The 19,641-nt window shown below is 41.6% G+C and overlaps 1 protein-coding gene across 5 annotated transcripts in view; it reads right to left on the reverse strand.

The window, feature by feature from the left end:
- GRM7 (glutamate metabotropic receptor 7) overlaps positions 1 to 19,641 on the reverse strand; it is a 308,873-nt gene that overhangs the window by 75,905 nt on the left and 213,327 nt on the right. For 3 of the 5 annotated variants that reach the window (XM_069811772.1, XM_069811770.1, XM_069811773.1), the window contains exon 7: positions 19,065 to 19,204. In XM_069811772.1, the coding sequence (XP_069667873.1) occupies positions 19,065 to 19,204 (140 nt within the window). Of the gene's footprint in view, positions 1 to 17,507; positions 18,632 to 19,064; positions 19,205 to 19,641 lie in introns of those variants that run through there. The other 2 variants (XM_069811774.1, XM_069811775.1) reach the window with 2 other exon arrangements.

A 19,641-nucleotide genomic window follows, 5' to 3' on the forward strand; every position in this document is an offset into this window, starting at 1 on the left:
GCTCCAATTTCTTCTTCTCATTAATGTTGTGACAGCTCCTGGGAAGCCCCAGCGTGGGCAGGGATCCCACAGCGCAAAGCGCTGTATGAACGTGTGCGGAAAATAACTTTCCTTAAAGCTTTTGGAAGACGCAGGACCGGCTCCCACCTTTACTCCCGTGTGAGGGGGACGGGGCTGCTCGGCGGCGGCGAAGCCTGACACCCTGCGCGGCGCTGGGAGATCGGGGGTTTGCATCCCCAGTGCTTTCTGGGCTGGCGTACCAGTGTTTCACTGGGTAGCTGGTGGAGGCTTAAACTGGAGAAATACTGGAGGTCAGTCATCTATCTGTATTTTTCTCTAGTGGGAAAACTCTAATTTCATTTTAACACCTTTAGTACCTGCAGGTGCATCGGGGAGAGACTCCCTCCCACTCCGCTCTTCTTGCACCGAATGTTCAGCTGCATGTTACCTATCATGGGTAAAAATTCCCCTGGCACTGGTTCTTGCCACCTAGAGTAAAGGACAGTTGGTATTTGGGTACAGGTATAAAAATCTGCATTGCATCTGCATCACATTTTATTTAACATGTTAAATTAATTATGATTTAAACTTCAACTAAAAACATCACTTCTGTTCCTACACTGTAACTCCTTTTCAGTGATCTCGTAATAAGCAGTTCTTAACCTACATATAAACCTCATTTATTTTTCTCTTTCCTTTCTTAATCTTACTTTTTCTTTCATTTAATATTTGTCATCATTTTCTACCAATCTTACCTGCTTTAAGGACACCAGAAGCAAGTTACACTGAGCACTTATAATAACATCTTTAATGAGATCCAAAGGCTATTTGTTCTACATTAAAGCAAGGACATTTTTAGCACAACACCAATGTAGAGAAAAATGCTTAATCTACAATTTTTGCAAAAATGCATATTATCATACATTTCTGTTGACACACAATAAAACTGAAAATTAATTATTTTAATGCTTTTGTATCTGACTACAGCTTCGTGTCGTCTTCTCACTAATGGAAGGGGATGGACCATGCATCTTCAATATTCATCCTGCATCCCCTGCATAATTTTTTTTAATTAAAAAAGAGCAAGTACTTCCAAATGTGCATTTATAATACACAATTTTTATCTATTTAAATTAACAGGTTAGAGCAAATCTATCTTCTGCAAGCAGAGGTAATCTAAGACAATTTTTCATCCTTAAGTGGCTTAGAATTAGAGTATCTGTAATCAGCCCCAAGCCAAGGACTGAACAACATGGCGTTTGGGGGCTTATGCTGCTACCTCTTGTGTTGTGCCCAACATTTCATTCCCAGCACATCTCATTGTCAAACTGGTCAAAAGAGAATGCAGTCTCATAGTCATCTTCCATATTTCACAAAATAGGCTAAGCTTATGGTGCTCTTAATATTTTACATGCAGAAAATAGCATCTCCCACATCGGGAACAACACTGCCGTTCTTGCATGCTGGGCTTAATTTCAGAATATTATGTAATCTTTTTAAAATTAATAAAACCAGCCCTCATTGTCTATTGCTGTTCATTCTGCTGCAGTCATTTTCGTCCTCTCAAAAAACAACACGTATTTTTAGGGGAAAGTTCAGTCTCCAAGTGCTTTCCTTCGATTCCTGCTACAACCCAGCACAGCGCAAACCTGTGTAGCATAAATTATCTGATTTTTTTGCTTTTTTGAAGGGTGCTCTAAAAGCATCTGTTGGGGGAGGGGGGGAGGGGAAGGAAAGCCTATTGCACGGCATTAAGGGGATATTTACACATCAGATTTCAGCTTGATATGGGGAAAATGACAGCTCACTGTGGGACCAGCCTAGAATGCCTTAATCAAGTGACACTCCCACTGATTTCAATTGGAGCTTTCTTTCAGTGAGGAATGACAGACTGGTGTTTAATTATACTAGAGATCACCTTGAAATCACCAGCAGGTTACTCAAGAGACACAGCTATGAGGGAGAATTTACCCTAAAAAGTGCTAACACTGTTAAAACTTCTTTTGGGGAAAGATCTAACTAATGTGGTGCAGGGATTATGAAAAATAATAACCTCAGAACCATGCTCACTAGGGTGCTCCATGAGACTTGCCAAAAGAACTCTGTACTGAGTAGACAGAAAGCATGATTTTTCAAAAAGTCCTCTAGCTTGGCCCGATGAAGATGGATTTTACTGGCCATAACCAAAGGCAGCTCCTTGCCATGAAGGTCTGCGCTGATCCTTGATTGAGAGCAGCACTTTCACATTACTCAGAAAAAATGTAATTTTTTCTAGATTGCATCTCAGAAACAGGTAGGTATTTTTGACATTTTTGCATATGTTTCAAAAAATATTCTGCTCAGGTATCTGTAGAGAGGAAAGATCAATGATTTAAGATTGGCAGTGATAGACAGAACTGAAAGCATCACACTTTTTTTACTAATAAGCAATACAATAGCCTTCACTCACAGCAGTGTCTGAAAGCTGATTATACAAGCAAGATAATAAATGCTGTGCCTCAGCAGCCATAAGGAATAAAGGACATGCAGCACTCCAAATACGAGCTATGCAGAAATGCTTTTTACACATACTCTTTCGGTTCACCTTTACAAACGAACTTGCTAAGTCAGGACTCTTTCTTTGATTCAATCTACAGAGCTAAATATTCTAGGAGAGGATCACTCTCCCTCATCATTTGATATTTATATTAGTTTAAATATATCATTTAACTAATGGGCCAAATGAGAATCCCCAAACAAAACCACAATGAAGTTAACCATGTTGTGCCGAGCAAGATATGTATGCGCTTTACTCATGAGGACACAAAACCCGTGCAACCTCAAGGCTGAGAAAACTCCTGCCATCCCCCTCTTATGCCACGTTTTATCCAAAGAATGCCCCTTAGCGCTAGATGCAGTGTCACTCCAACCCTTAGCATCTGCATCTTCAGAAAAGACGTCAGAAGCACATTTCCTAGCTTGCACCCCAGCACGCCGTCCTCGCTGGAAGCCATGCTCCGAGGAACCTCAGGTCATTATGCTAGAAAAGAGCAAAACACCACAAAGCGCTGAGGCTTCTTCAAACTTCTGCGAAGGGACATGCGGGGATTGTCACGTTTCTGGCCATGAATTCGGTCCCAGTGGCTGAACCGAGCTCAGTAATTTGCCAAACCGGTTTGAACTTCACTACCATTAGCCTTGTTACAGAGCTGCATCAAACTCCGCACACATTAGCCTCGTTAGAGAACTCCCATCACACGGCATGTACAGTACGAAGGAGATGCGAGCAATATCCTCTGCACACTCGTGGCCAGAGTTCATTTCACTTCTTTAGATTGATTGATATGCCAGCTACAGGTTTCTTAGAAAAACTAGTTGTAGGATGTGGGTCAAAAATAGTGACGCCTTGACACAGACTATATTCCTGAAAAGAAGTGGGGATGTTTCTTCCTGATTAATGACTGCACAAACTCAGTAGGAATTAGGATTTTGACCCAGAGGTATTTAGAGAGGATGTGCCTACGTACATTCATAGGAATTTATGTAAAGCAGTCCATTAAACAGTATTAAGCCCTTTTTAAAACCTGCATGTTTTTAGCAGATGGGACCAGGACCAGGGTGGTCGTGCCACTCGGCAAAGCTCAGAGGAGGTGTCACTGGCAGAACTCATAAGCCACGATTTCAGCCTGAAAAAATGTCCACTCATCTCGCTGCTCATAACCTTTTGCCAACTCCTGATCTTTCTTTTGTCATATATAAGGAGATAAACTTCTGCTTAATTAAAGGAGCAGTTTACAGCTTGTCTGGCTACTAACTGGGACAATGAAAGCAGACCTATGGAAATAGTAGCCTGGACACCCCTCTCCTAAGAATTTAATGCTTTTTGGCATAAGCTAGCTTCTCATTTAGTGTCACGATCTTCAGTGAAACACAGCTGAAAATGAAGCCTGGCGCCTCTGATGAACAAGAACAGTCTGCAGTGAGGAATATGCTTCTTCACACAACAGGTCACTGTGCCCAAATGACCATGGCACTGCCACTTAACCCACCTCTGGGTCTGCCCAGCACTCAGCATCTGTTATTAGAGAGTTGAAGCACCAGACTGGGTTGCGTCCCCAGCCATCCCGTGCACATCAAACACCAGGATCTCCATAGGAGTGGTCTGATCGCAACAGGATTCATATACACTGCGATGTAGAACAAGAAGGGAAAAGATGAAAGATTTCATTTCAAAGTGAGGTGGCCCAGTTACGTACTTGTATAAGAAAAACTGTTCAATATTTTACTATCCTGGTAGAAAGAGCATTAACAAAGTTCCCTTCAATCACAGGTATTTCAGATCTTTACTTTCTTCTGCTTTTTAGGTTGGTTGGATATGTTTGCATGAATCGTAATTCAAATATACCCATGTTGCAGCTAGAATTTAAATAAGAAACTTAAATGTCATGAGGTATATGGTAAATAATTAGATAAGGCTGCCTTTTGTATGACTCCTAACAGAGAAGGCTAAAACGGTCTAGCTGACTCCCACGCTGTTTCCCACCCGAAGATCTCAGAGCGGTACACAAATGCAGCAGTACATGATAAATAGGACAAAGGACACTATCAGCTGTAATAAAGCCGCGGCACAGTGAGATGAGAGCCCCAAGCCATCAGCACACAGTTTTTAGCATGTGCCCACTGACTCTACCAGAACTTCCCACATATCTGCAGTTCTGTTCTTGCTCAGTGCCCGTCCTACAGCATCGAGACTGAAGGGTTTCATTGTGCAGGATGACAAGAAACCTGCAGGCCAAAGTACCAAAGCACGTACATATAGCTCAACATTAGGGCAAAGCAATTGCTTACCATTTAAACAGTCGAAATCTAATGTTCAAATGCTTTTTTTCTAACACGTTCATGATGCTCAATGATTGGCAAGTTTAAGTCCTAAATAACTAAGCCTGGATGACAATGGCACATCTAGAAGCAAATCCAGGAATTCTGATTATTCTCCTGAAAACTCCTTTTCTGACCCACAAGTTGACCTTACCCAAGTTTTGAGAAAAGGATTAGCCCCTTCTGTTTGTTTATCTCTGCTTATGAGCAAATAACTTCTTTTTTTCTTTTATTTACAATTGTGAAAAAGGAATACATCTGCCAAATCTGATATACTACTTTCAAAACGGAAAGGGTAATAACTAGAGATGTACCAAATGGCATGTGTGTAATTTGGATAGCATTTATCTTGAAGTGCCTGCCAGCTCAAAATGCTTTAGTTTATTTATCCTACTAATTCCCAAGCTGATTCAAAGACCAGTATTTGCTAGTCAAATTATTTGGTCCCAGTTTTCCCTTTCTAAAGAATCCGCATCAATGGTACAGTAATTTTCTCATCGTGTCTAGCATGCATGGCATAATGACACGCAGGCCAGGGAAGCAAGATGAAAGAAATGCAAAATGCTCAGTGAAACTCAGTACCTAACACATTTAGGCCTTAATTGGATTGCTGCAGTGTTATTAATACTATTAAATTATCTTGCTCAGGTTACACTCAGTCAATCGGTCCCTAAAAGAACTGTAGATGGTACACAGAAAATTAGGGTTGGCTGATGGGACTTTAATTATACTGCACTTGAGGCCAGTCTTCCATCAACGCCGCAGTCACATCTTGCTGAATCTGAGCGGGGAGAGAAAGAGGAAAGTGATGGGGTTGTGACGGGTGGTTCTGCAGGGGAAGGTGGCCAAGGGCTGATGCTGGCAACTGCTTCTGCTCCAAAAGCTGCGCAGGACACTGGTTTGGTCTGCATAGAACTGGCATGTCGCAGCAGGTAGATGGACAAAATGGGAAAACCCAGCAGCATAGACTGAAATTGAAGATCGTTCCATGGATTTAATATCTAAATTAATGCTAGCCCTCCAGTCACACCCTGCCTAAAATGATAACAGTATTGGTCTAGTTGAAATTCCGCTAAAGTTCTGCAAAAAAATTCAGAGCTTTTTTTTTTAATTAACCTTGCAAATCTAAGGAATTGTGTGCCTCATCACAGTTTTGCATACTAAAGCAACAATAACACAACACTTTGCCTTCCCCCTGCCACTCCCTTCCACCTCTTTGAAAAGTAAAAGTACGATCAGAACTGGTACCTTATTCCCTCCAGGTGAATGACCTAAATATTTAACTGTAAGACGTACTCTCAGTTGTACACCTTCCTTCTGGTGCAGTGAATTTTCCTTCCCGTGAACAGGGTGATGCATTCAGTAACATCACGGAGAGCATCCTGGTGTGCTCCCCTCTCGCAGGGAGCAGCCAGCAGCAGGGAGATGGGATTCCCCCCCAGGTGAGGGGGACCACATATAAAGCTCCCACATCCTGAATGGACTCAAACCTCATGTAACAGTTATCGAGGAGAAAAGCCTGTACCACCTTTTCCAGTTGTATTTTTGAGAAGAAAAGGGACCCACGATCAGCTTTTGCAAAGGGACATTTAAGTCTGTACTACCCTTCACCAGCCAGTCTAACGGACAGGCATTGCAGGAATGGAATAAAATATCTAATTATAGTTACCATTGGGAGCCAGATGCTCGGATGCTACTTTTAATGGTCAAATACATATCCTCCACACCATTAAAAGGTGCAATTAACAAGTAAACAAGGTTGTTTCATGGGAATCATTTAACGCAGCATTTTCATATAAAATGTACATTTTCAGATTAGTGGAAGAAGAAACAAATAAAAAAGGAAAACAAAGCAAATAAAGGCTTCCCCTCAAGTTTTAAGAGCAGGCTAAAGACCCTTTGCAGCTGTTTATTTGGGGCCATTATTGCCTATCATGTGAACGATTAGCTTGAGACATATTAAAATGCACACTATATATCTGATATTAGAGTCTTGCTGCAAACCACATCAATTTTCTACAGAAATCAGTATTCAGGGACATTTAAAAAGTGATTATTTTTGACCCACTCAATACATGTTCTCTGTCAGGAACCTTTATGCTTTGCTTAAATGTTGGAAACTCTAAGGACTGTTCACATGGTCCTGATGTGTGCAGAGCTTTTTAAATAGCCTTTATGGGATTTCTTTCTCCCCTCTAAAGCAAACAGGCGCAATAATACCTGGTCAACATAATTTCTACTCTACTATCCTTGGCACTTGCATCTGCATGGTAGCAAAATTTCATTTTGCAAAGCCCAGCTGGATTATGCTTTGGACCTACAAAAATAGCTTTAAGCCCATAGTTCCTATACCTGTTAATACAATACATTAAAAAATTTTACATGCAAATTCAATAAATAAAAATGGAGACAAATGAGCAAGCCTTTGACTGCTGTTAATAGTCACAGGACTACTGGCATGACTGGAGGATGCCAGCCCACACCTGCTGAGGATCTGCTGAACTAAAATCTCAGGCAGGTGAGGTCCAAAAGCCTGTAATCCTGCTCACTACTCTGACTGCCAGGTTTTGCAAGCGGAAAGCATGCCTCAATTCTCTAAACGTGAGCATCTCAACAGAAACCACCGTGTATTTTATTCATCCTCTGCATACAAGCATAATAATAAAACTTTGTTTGCTCTTTGTGTCAGGATGCATCACGGATTTGCACCTCCCTGGCAGATTTTGCGAGAAGAGCTTAACCACCAGCCCCCGGCGTGCCTCGCGGTGCACATGCGTGCTCTGCCCGCGGTCTGTCCCCGTGGGTCCCCACCGGCCCCCAGCTGCATGCCGACCTCCGGAAAGGGAACGCCAGGCAATCCTGACTCACAGGGACAGGAATAGTAAACAAACACCTTCTACCACACCAGACAAACTGCAAGAGGAAATATAAAGCGGATAAAAAAGAAACATGACAAGCGTCTCGGTGGCTGCCCCGCTGGGCTTGCTAGACATGAACCTCCGTGCTGCTGTCCACTACCTCCAGGACAAAAGATTACACTTTTTTTGCAAAGGAAAAGACAAAACTTAAATGTGTTTGATCTAGAAGCAGAAATTCAATCACTATTTTGCTGATACTTCTTAGATTCTCTCTCTTTTCTGTGCACAAGCTTGGCTTGCCATTGCCTGCCATGTTAATCACACGTCTCCACGTACCTTCAGCCTGCAGTTCATGGACTTAAGCAGAGGTACTATTTTCTGTCAAAATTCCTTTGCCAGGGCAAGGATGAGGTGCAAACATAAAAACTAGCACAGCACCTCTATGCCACTGGAGATCACCCCCACCAGAGAGCAGCCCTCCTTCACCCGTGACTCTGAGGGCGATGGGAGCTGCAAGGCACGATCAGAGCCAAGGGATGCTGCAGGTTTACAGCAGGAGTTACGGGGGGTCCTGCTGGACTGAAACAAGGGGCGAGAAGGATGGAGAACTCTGGCAAAACCACAGCTAAAGACCACAGTGGATCTAACTAGAAACCTGAGTTTTCTACTGGATCCCCTGACAGGTATTTGCAAAATGCCAAGTGTTCACGTGCTGTTGGACAAGCTGTTCTATCCTGCTTTCTGCTCTCCGAGTGGTGGAAGAGTAGCTGCTTGGTGAGCAGAACAGCTTTGTTGCACATATTTGGTGTTTTTCTCCACATAGCTGGGTGAACTTCTCCAAACACAACAAAGCACATCTGTCATTGAAAAGCATCTTTCCATTTTCAGGTATTAAAAAAAGAATATTACGCCCTCAATAACACACAAACTGACATTATTACTCCTGCCAAAAGCAACCAAACCTGTTAATTACCCATAACATATCCCAGCAAAGTATTTGCTCTTGAATATATTTGCTGACAAAAATACATTAGCCTTGCAAAAAAGGATTTAAGAAGTGACGCGTAGGAGCAAAAATATCACCTATTTTAAAAACACAGTGATTTATTTTTTGACCTTCTATTTCTTATGTTACTCATTCTCAGAGCATAAGTCTGCCTGCCTACAGGCTCACGGACATTTAAGAGAACTACACAAGAGGAAGCAAATTCTGAAGTCACCAAGTCTTCCACTACCTAATTTTTTTTCCATTATAGCTTTTATGAGCTCCTTACGTTTCTGGTTTTCTCCTATCTTTGAAGAGATATGTAATACATCTTAGATATTCTCTCAGCCTAGTTTCTCTTAGCATTTATATCCCTACAAACATTTTACCTTGTGACATTCTCAGACCTGGAGGAAAATTATACCGATGCTCAGAGTTGCCAAAAGCTGATATAGCTTAATTCACTTTGCTTTGCCTAAGGTAGTACAGCTCACATGGTATACATTACCGCCTAGGCAAAATGGGTCAATAACAAAGAGGAAATGACATTTCACGTCTTTAATCCCAAGTCTGAGCTAGTTTTCAGAGTGAGGTGTAAGATTTAACTATTGCCTTCCTATTTTTATATAGCAAAAAGCTATGTATAAAGTTCAACTCACTGAATAACCTTTCTTTTTTACAAACCCCACAGTTTTCATCATTTTTGAGTGTGGCAAACAAGAGACAGGAAAGAGATCCACACTGGTCTTGCTCTTCTCTTTGTGGATTATTTTCTAATTCTGCAGCTGGTGGTGACTGAGGGCTGCGGGTACTTGTTCTCCTGGACGTTCTGTTACACTATTCACACCCCACTTTATCAAAGCTTCCTAACACTTGAATTCTCCAAATCACTTTCCCCATACCAAAAAATGCCACCCTGGAAGGATTTCTGATTCACTTCATACAAGGCCTTGCTGCAGAATGATTGTGCAGGACTCCCACCTGGGTACCAGCTGTTGCAGCACACGTTCCAACTATCTGCCAATGTTACATACCCCTCAGCTTTCTATTGCATATATGCAGATGCTAATGCAGTCAATACCATGCTGCTCCCAAGATTTTCTGGTTTAATTTGGCATTACATGCTAAATGTTTGGCACGAGTGTATCGAAGGACACTTGGAGACACACTCTGAGATTCTCTGGGTTACAACATGCACTACCTAAGACTTTTTGCAAAGAAAGCACAAGTACAAACAGGACTATCTGCATTTATCATGATTTGCAATGAGTTGTTTAGCTCTCTTCTGTGGTACAGAAGAAGTGCTCCTTGATTCACATGGTTACTATCACGTATTTCAAGGTTGTGCCCTTTTCTGAATAAAAATTATTTACAGCAGCCGTTTCTAAACCTAATGCATCAAAACCATCTGCAGTACTACAGACCACAACGGTTTTATTCCAAGAGTGCTTACCAAGTCAGGCTGCAATCACAGCTTGTGAGCAGGACCTACGTGATTTCAGTCCTGCTGCCTGTTAGCATACATTTTGGAGACCCGATGGAGGACTAAGGAATTAGCATATGGTCATTCAGCGGGCCAGTGGTTTGAAAAATTCCCTTCCAGTTGGCTGAAAGTTAATTCTGCAAGTTAAGATAATTAAAGGTGTTCAAGCCGGTCATGGTTGACATGAGCAATGAAAGATTACAGAATCTAATGACAGAACAAAATAAACAACATCTATTATTACAGTATACATTATAGCTATTGACATGTTGGGCATAGTAACTCGCTAGCCAAAACATGTAATTGGGATGTATTTTAGTAACACACTGATGTAATTATTCACCTTTAAACCTCTAACTGGACTGCATACAGTTTGGCTGACGGCGTAATGGAGACTGAGCTCAGAAATGCCCAGCTATGGCAAAGAGCTTTGCAAACAGGCTGTAGACCTTTCTGGAAGGACTCTGCATTTAGCAGCATTTATGCTGTGAACTAATTCCCATAAAGCCAGGCACCTGCAGCCTCACGAGCGCGACTGTGGCTGTGCATCACCCGCTGTTTGATGTGACACTGAGAAGCGGGTGGAAGGACAGGACCAGGGTCAGGGGAGCAGAAGATGCAGAGTGTCAGTAACAGTGCCATGGGGGAGAGGGACTTCAGGTAGGTTTAATTCATCTTAGTGAGGTGTAAATGCCTGAAGAAGCAGCCCAGAACTTTTTTTTTAATGCACCACGAAACTAGTTATTTTGGAGCAGAATAACATTTCCAAAGAGCGCCTTGAGAAGACGAGGAATGCCGCTGCACTTGGACGTAGCCCCAGCTGAGGATCAGAGTCAGCAGCAGTTGCAGTTCAGCAGGAGCAGCACAGCCTGAGCAGTATTTCCATCAGAAAGAACAGCTCCGATTAAGTTACTTTCCAAAAATGTCAGAGGCAATAGTGGCTAAAATAATTCATATTTTTTCAGCTATCAGGAATCCAGTTACTTCTGGATGCAACCACATCTCCATGTATGCCAATATGCTGTAACGTACAGCTAATTAAATCTAAGGGTTTAGCCGATTTCATTAGAAATGTAAACGGTGGTAATTTTCAACAAGTGGCTGCATCCGCTGAAAGCTCAAGGTTCTGCACTGACATATGAAAACAAAACATACTAATCATGCTTAATACTTAAAATCTTAATTTTAAATAACACCCTGACCTCATTTGCTGAAATTGTTTAATGAGACTGTCTAACACCTGAATAATGCATACCTCCTGTCAACCCATCAGCTCACAAGATTTCAGGCTCCAAGTTGTAATAGAGATGTATTATCTTTGTACCAGCTACTCATTACAGTCTGTAACAGGAATAGGAAATGACAGTACAAGGGCAATTTATGTGACAATAACTGAAATGAGAAAGGAAATTGATACCAATTTTTATCTATCTTGACGTAATCTTTGAACCGTGATTTTGAGCTTACTCAGATGTTGCAAACCAACAGAAATCTTAAGGATTATATATTGCAAAGGTCTGTGCATGTATATACATCCATCCATCCATATACACACATATAAAGGCATGTAAACACACACATTTTTCAATATATATTTGCAAATAGGGGCTTTGTGATCATACTTTACATGCATATAGGAGCTAGAATCAATAATGCTATCAATAATTATGCTTTCAGTTACACACAGCTTCACTAAGGTGAAATTGTTTAAGCTAAAATTTTCTAGGTTGGGAGATGCCAAATTTCTATTTTTAAATTTCAGATAAATACTTCGAAATACATTCTTTTAAAAGCATCTAAAAATCCCCAAAACAACCCTGTGGTCATTGTGGTGAAATTCTCTCATCCCTTGCTATTTGAAGCAAAAACTTCTAACTGGCCAGGTAAGTGCCCTTTTGCTCTCCTTCCACCAGAAACTGGGGAAATCCCAGGCTTTCCATAAACTGAAATCTGCATATGCTCCAGAAAGATTTACCTTTTGCTGCAAAATATTCTGAAAAAAAATATCCGTCTGCTCTGAACATGCTCTGCTCCGGTGAAAAAAAACTCCAAATCAAAACCCAACAACAAAACCAAAAAACATTGAACAGAAATAAATTTGAACACATTATTTTAGAAAAATACCATCTGTTGGCAGAATATTCCTGAGCCTCAAACTTCACTGAATAGTTGCTTGGATCTAATTGCCATTCTGAATGTTTTACCAAAAAGAGGCAGGTACATATAGGTCTCTTGCCAGAAGGTTAGACATTTGATTACACTTTTCATTAGCTTGCTATTCATAACATTTATTTCCAAATTCTATAACAGAGATGTTTATGGCATGTAAATAGATTAGTCTGAGCCCAAAAAGATTCAGTAGGTATTGATGTGTGCAGGATCTGCATAAATTGCATAGATCATTACAAAGTAACTTAATGTATTTCTATTTGTGGGGAAAAAACAGAATTGCAGCATAGACGTTGCATCATTCTCTTTGTCAATGACTTGCTTCGAAAGGGTCCCTGCCTGCTGTCAGGGGCAGCGGTGGCTCCCCATCCTCTGGAGGGTGAAAGCTGACCTCAAGCCCTACGCACGTTCTGTTTGCTCCAAGACCAGAGACCCTGAGGTACTGGAATGTTACTTTCTTTAAAGCAAGGCTTCTTTTTTTCCATTTTTCATGCTCCTCTAAAATACTGGCCCATACCTACAGTGAAGAAAACAACATAATACAGCTATTTCCCCAAGGAGGAGGGAGTTATTAATAAGTCCACAGCAATTTCCTTTGCACCATATAACATGACCCAGGATTTATAAGGGGAGTTAGATCTATGTAATGTACGTGTTTATGGAAGCATATTGGTAATTATCAATACTATTAATCTTCTAAGTACTTGTTTAGAAAGATTGCAGCAATATATCACTTATTGCTGGAGGAAATTAATAAAAGCATAAGGAATTGCTAAGCAGCCAGCCTTCCTGACGCTGCATGCAAAAGGCTCCATTTAACCGGCAGTCATGTTTCAAGCGGTACACTGCTTCATGTGACTAAACAATCTACAATTCAAGGGCACATCTATAAAACAATACTGATTTTTTTGTTTATCTCTGCACACAGTATGTTTAGGCATCTTTAATATGTATTTATTTCTGTTTGCAAACAAATTAATTAGAAGTATGTTTTAATTTTATCTGGAGCTTACAGTTAACCCCGTCTGATGCTTTGGAAGTGAAACATGTTTCAAGTAAGAGCTACTTGAAATCTCTACAGTGTAATAATGGGCAGGACATCCTGTTTTCTGTCCACAATCAAGGATACAATTTCTTCAGCCATCCTGAAAAAGTGCTGCAGCATCTGATCAGAACCCCAGTGCCCAGTGGCACCTTTATAAGCCATAACACCAAGCTGGAAGAGCGCATTTGACAAGTTGGAGGTGCTGATGCAATTAAAACAACATGATGCACCCTACGCGGACACTAATAGGCTAGAAGTACAGCACTAATTAGACAATCAAACTGAAAACAACCTGCATTAGCTTGCTCTAGGAAGATATCCCTCTCTAACGGCAAATAAATAGGTCTCCTGTAACCATTTCACTACTCACCAAGACGAGGGTGAAGGTGAAACGGGGCGTCACGTCCCCCACCGTGCTGCAGGTTGTGGGGGGACGGTACGAGACGACCACCACGTCTCAGGCGGGTGCTCCACCGCGCGGGGGAGGCGAGAGCCCGTCCCCCAGGGAGAGCTTCCTTCTTGCTGTTCAGTCGAGACCTCTGGTTCGTCACGCAGGACCTCAACACCCCAACAACTCATTTGTCACTAGATCACGGAAAGCAGCTAGTGTCCGTACGCAGGAGTCCGGACAGGTCTCTCCAGCCGGCTCGTGGCTCGGCCTCGGTGGCACCGACACATCCAAACCAGGCCTAAGCCACGCAAACTGAAAACTTTAAATGAGCTCAGCCTTTTAATGACCCCCGACAGCTTGTCAGTATGAAATAGGAAAACAGGGTGGGGATGGAAGAAGAGGCCAAAACTCTGGCTTTTTGGTCAAATGCAAGTCTGCTGCTCACTTCAGCAATACAAGAGATTGAACCCATATGCCTGCTTGTCCAAATCCAATAGCAGTCTACTTGGCAACACTTTTGCGTAAATCACATTTTTAACAAAAAATGTTAACAGTGAGACTAGCTTTACTTTACTTTTCATTCTGCATAACTGTTGGGAATTTCTAAATTTTGCTATCATATTAGAGGAAAAATTTGAAGGAAGTGGAACATATGCACGCTCTGTCTGCCCCTCCATCTGTCTGTACCAACTTCCTTCCTAATAACTTTTGAACTTCCTGGCCAATTTGAAGCACATTTGCTACAAGGAGAGATTTCTGAAGGATGTGTCTGCAGGATTAGTAAAACTCAGTGGATAGTTAGAAGAGAGATGCACCCAACTCTGAGCATCTCCCTCCCCCCTTTTGGTTTGGCCAGCCAGCCAACCAGTCGGCATACGTGTAATTCAAACAGCCACGATACAGGCTGCTGCTTGCACAGCAAATGATACAGGGGTGTGGGAGGGAGTTCAGGCACTGCAAGGATACTGTGGAGACAACTATGGGAAGGAGTCACAGGGAATGTGATGGAGAGTGCTGCTGTGATAGGGTATGCAGAAGACAAATCCTTGGAAGAATAAGATTCAACAATTTCACAGGGATTTTCTTTACTTTTTGATTTTGACAGTTCAGGGATACTTGCAGAGGTTTGGATGTGAAAACATAATAAACCTGGGACCTGCTGAGTTAACTCTGTATAGAGAAAGAGAAGCAATATCACCAAATTTCCCATGAGAACCTGCAGTTCCTCTAGGAGTGATCCATTTTTCTCTCCTTCAGGCATATCAGTTCCTCCAGGAGAGATGCATTTCTGTTCAAAGCATTAGAAGCTGCATTCATAGAAGCCAGCCAGGTATGGGAGCTGGTCAGCCAGTTCCTTGCATTCCTACAGTGCCTCCTATTGAGCAACCTCAAAGTGCTTTACAGAGTCTAACAAAGGCAGGCATGCATGGCAAGATGACATCTATTGGTATTGGATCTATGGCATACATGGGGTAAAACAGAGCATGGAACATGAACTACCTTTCTAAAATTCCAGGTGAAACATAAGGCATGAAAGCAGACTCTGCGTCTCCTGGCCACTCTGCCTTCATGCTTAACCCACAGAATCATCCTCACTATTTCCCATTGCTTGAACAACACAAGCCTTAGGGATCTAGCCATTGCTAAAGTAAAAAAAGAAAGTTACCCATTTGAAAAGCAAAACAACCAAAAACCAGCTGGTACATGACACATCTTCTTCTCCCCATGCTAGATTTCCTCCTTTTCTCCACTAGTGCTTTTGGCTTTTGAAATATATTAAAACTAAATACAGTCAAAATAGTTCTCATAATGATGCAACTGCCTTGTAACACACGAGCATACTCTCAACACTAGCGTAGTAAAATGCAATCCTGGTTTCAGATGCTAATATTACTGTGGTCAACAGTTTTATTGCCTAGTTGCATTAGCTGTATCTTTGCTATTCAACAGGCTCTGGGGGTCATGATACAGGATTTCAATAGGGATGCAGCTGGCCAAATTTCTGATCCTAAAATTCAGGGCAAAGCATTTCAAATTGCAGGAGGACGCATACTATAAATATTGCATACTAAATCTGCATGTAGGGGGCCAAAAAGGGTCTGACAGAACATCACATAATCTTCATAAAAGAGAGAGAGGCAGGAGGTGCTCTTCCATGACCTCTTATGGGAGGTGGGTGGGCATCTTGTGATCAAACTTCACTGCAGGGAGAACAAAGCACTGCAACAGTTTTTCATGGAATACTGGCCAAGCCATTTAAAATTAGACATCTGCTCATTTTATCCTTGTGTAGATATCTGTGAAATACAGCCAAAATCATTACTAAATCATGCATTGGGTACTAGGCAAAGCTGTGCTAGGTTGCTTGACAACAAGCAAGCAAAAGAAAACTTGGTGATTATATTGTCCTTACGTAAAAACTACATTATGTCCCAAGTTTGCTGCAGCAAAAAGTCATAAAATATTTTCTTGGTTATAGACCAAATTCTGACCTGAGATACAGAAACGTAAATCCAGGGTGAGTCAACTGCACTCAGAGGAGACGCTTCCCATACAAACTTGCTAAAGGGAGAGCAGAGCCTGGCTCCTGTGCGGGTAGGGAGCAGACATCTGCCTTTGTTTTTTTATGTCTGACAGAAATGTTCAGTAAAGGTGATACAAAGATGTGGAGAAGCAATCAGGATAGAGAAATATGAATGTCTCAGAAATTTTGTAAAACCAGGTTTATAAACTCATGACAACAAAAAGAAAACAAACTGATACAGCATATTTTGAGACTTGCAAATACATTGTTAAAGATCTCTTCAGTCTATCTACTGTCATGCAATAGAGAGAGAAATGTAAGAAGTTATTCTGTAATTTTACATGAAAAAAATCTGCTACAGCTATCAAGATTAATCAGCCCTGTGCGCCTTGTACTTCTGCCCTTGCTCCAAAATACTGTGAATGGGAAGGTGACATATACCATTGTAGATTAGACAGACAATGGACTGAACAGTAGCACTACTTCCAGGGAAATAAAATGCAAAATATTCTTGCTCCTTCTTTGAATGAAGACAATGATAAAGAAGAAAATATTTACTCACCTATGATGGTCTTCGGCACTTATTTACCTACCGCCTTTGAGATCTGGAGTGTCCTTACCATTAAGGCCTGCATAATAGGGCAGAATAACTTTTCTCTTTTGTAACTAAGGAAATTCAGACACACAGAACTAAATGAGACTGCCCAAGATGACAAGTCTCTTGGAAAACAGAGCATCACTTCAGCATTTTCTAAATTAATAGTAGCACTCTCACCAAACATCCTTTTGTTTCTCTTCCTGTGTTACTATTAAAGAAATAAGAATTGGGGAAATATATCCTGAAGTGTTATCTCCACAATAATTACTGAAGACAGATTGTAGCCTTTGGTAGTTTTTCCTGGGATGTATTTAATAGTAGCTATTATTTTGGTTGGTTATTTTAGGGAATCCTTGACTGCTCTAAACTCCACAACTTACTTTATTATTGTAAGAAAACACAAACAGGGACTATCACAGCAATGCTAATCCTGTGTGAGAAACTAGGACCCGTAAGTGAGTAGAAGGGAAGTTAGTGAGAGAATCTCAACTACTGATATAACCCTATAGCCATGAGGATAGGAGGGTGAGGAAAGTGTGCTTTTTATGGAAACATTTAACACACCAACAGGAATACAAATCAAGCTCCATTAATTTAGCTTTAAATTTTAATGAATCAGGATGTGTAGTTTACATAAAGAAGGATTTACTTGATAAAATATTAATATTTTTTGCTAAAAGAACTGTAAATTGCAAGTTAATATAGTTTTCCTTAAATAGAACATCAAAAGCTCGAAATCACTGAAACAGCACGCAGCAAATCAAAATGAGCCAAAATTCAGGAAGAGCAAAATATCATGGTCAGTCTCAAGGACTGGACCGTTGGTAGTCCACAGTAATTACTTCATTTAACACAAGACACGAAAACTTTAAAAATAGAAAGTGTCCTGCATTCGGTTACACTCCAGACGATGGTGGTTTGATTTACCTAGGTAGCCCATGGCTTGCATCCCAGCTGAAGAGCTGCATAGCTGGAGCGCTAGCTCAGGCTCCCCACAATTAACGGGTCTCATCCCCTGGGTGCAGCAGGCATTACGCCAGCTCCGCGCACAGAGAGCCGAGGCACAAGCCGCAGTTGCTGGGATCACACGCTGCGTGCCAGGTACGTCCTGGCCACCTCTCGAGTGCGTGTCAGGAGGGGACCACGCTCACACAGCCTTCCCTTTCACCCCGTGCCCTATTTTCCAAGGGAATCTGGCAGCAGAGACAGAGAGGAAGCCATAACGCACCAAGGATGGACAATGTCAGGAGAGGGAGCTGGCATCATCTCGGGTGGGAACTTGGACTGAGAGAGGAAAACCCTTCTGCAGCAACTGGCATTTCACTTCAGGAATACCCTGATTTTATTCAGGCTCTGCTGCTGAAAAGCAGTCAAACCGAACTGAAAAAAACGTCTTTGTGCTTTAATAACAATCTACAAGGAGTCAAATAACTATAAGGTTAAACTGGCACCACTTCTCCATGAATTTGAGGCTCAAGCAACTTGCACAAAGTCATGCAGGAAGCCTGAACCCAGATCTCCAGAGACCTGTCACAGACCATCCTTGTATGGACAAAGTTGACACAAGTCTCCAGCTTTCTCAGCCACCAGTCGTGTTTTTTTCATCTGGGAAACATCAAAGTATCTTCAGGGTCTTTGATCGCCTGCTGTTACGTGCTTGTTTTTCTTTAGGCGTCATTACAAAACGGCCATCTCATTCATATGGATATCTTTGCTACGTGCTTAAAAGTAACACCGGAAAAGTGAGTCACTCAAAAATATTTAGTTTCAGCTTCCCTAGAACTAGAAAAACTGAAGAGTATAACTAGAAAAACTGAAAAGCATCTGCAAATGAAAGCCCACTGGTTTCAAACTACAACGCATTACTGCTTCATTTTCCAAGTTGGCAACTAGGGACTTCAGACACACAAAAGTAATAAAATTTGCATGATCACCTAATGTCTCTATTAGTCTGAGGAGCTTTGGTACTCAGGGTATGGAGAAGAGGTTGCAGGACGGAGTAAAAGAAGATAATATGCAAAAAAACCCCACCCCACCACATTATGCGTCTGTGAAGAAATAGTAAAGATCCCTATTAATCTTTGCAGGATGGAAAAAAGCATTTATTGACTATACCTGACAAAAAAGAGCAAGCAAAGAATAAAATAGACTCACATTGAGCTGGAGGTCATCTGTCCACTGGCCAATGAGGCGGTAGCCGGGGGTGCTGGTGTTGGTGGTGTGGTACTGGAAGATGTCGTAGCGCCCTGGGGCATCACCATTTTTGTTGAACATCACTGGAGTGCCAGCACTGCCTGGGGGAAGGAAACAAGACAAAATCCAACCAACCAATGCCAAATCTTTACAATACTTTTTTTTATTTAGTCATGGTTGAGAGCTTTCAGACTGGCAATGTATTTCAGGCAAAGGTCATCTATCACCCAATCTAAACTGGATACTTCAGGACACAGTGGCATCATCCTAGCCCTCTTCCAGAGATTAATTATCTCTGCCCAAACCTAATGACTAAAAATAAAACAAACAGAACTAGATCAGCCTGACTTCACTCTAGCTTTGCACAAAGCAAGAAATATCAGAAGGCTTTTCTTCCTGCCCTCCAGCCTCCCTCCCATCTCTCTTTCCTCGGGGAGTTCTTTAGTGAAAATCACTCCTGTGAATGGAGCCTCTAAATGATTTTTTTCCCCCAGAAAATGTTCCATCTGCTTCTGAGAGATACTGCTGTCAGAAGTCA

The sequence above is a fragment of the Haliaeetus albicilla genome, chromosome 24 (assembly GCF_947461875.1).
Source record: "Haliaeetus albicilla chromosome 24, bHalAlb1.1, whole genome shotgun sequence".
Taxonomy (NCBI): domain Eukaryota; kingdom Metazoa; phylum Chordata; class Aves; order Accipitriformes; family Accipitridae; genus Haliaeetus; species Haliaeetus albicilla.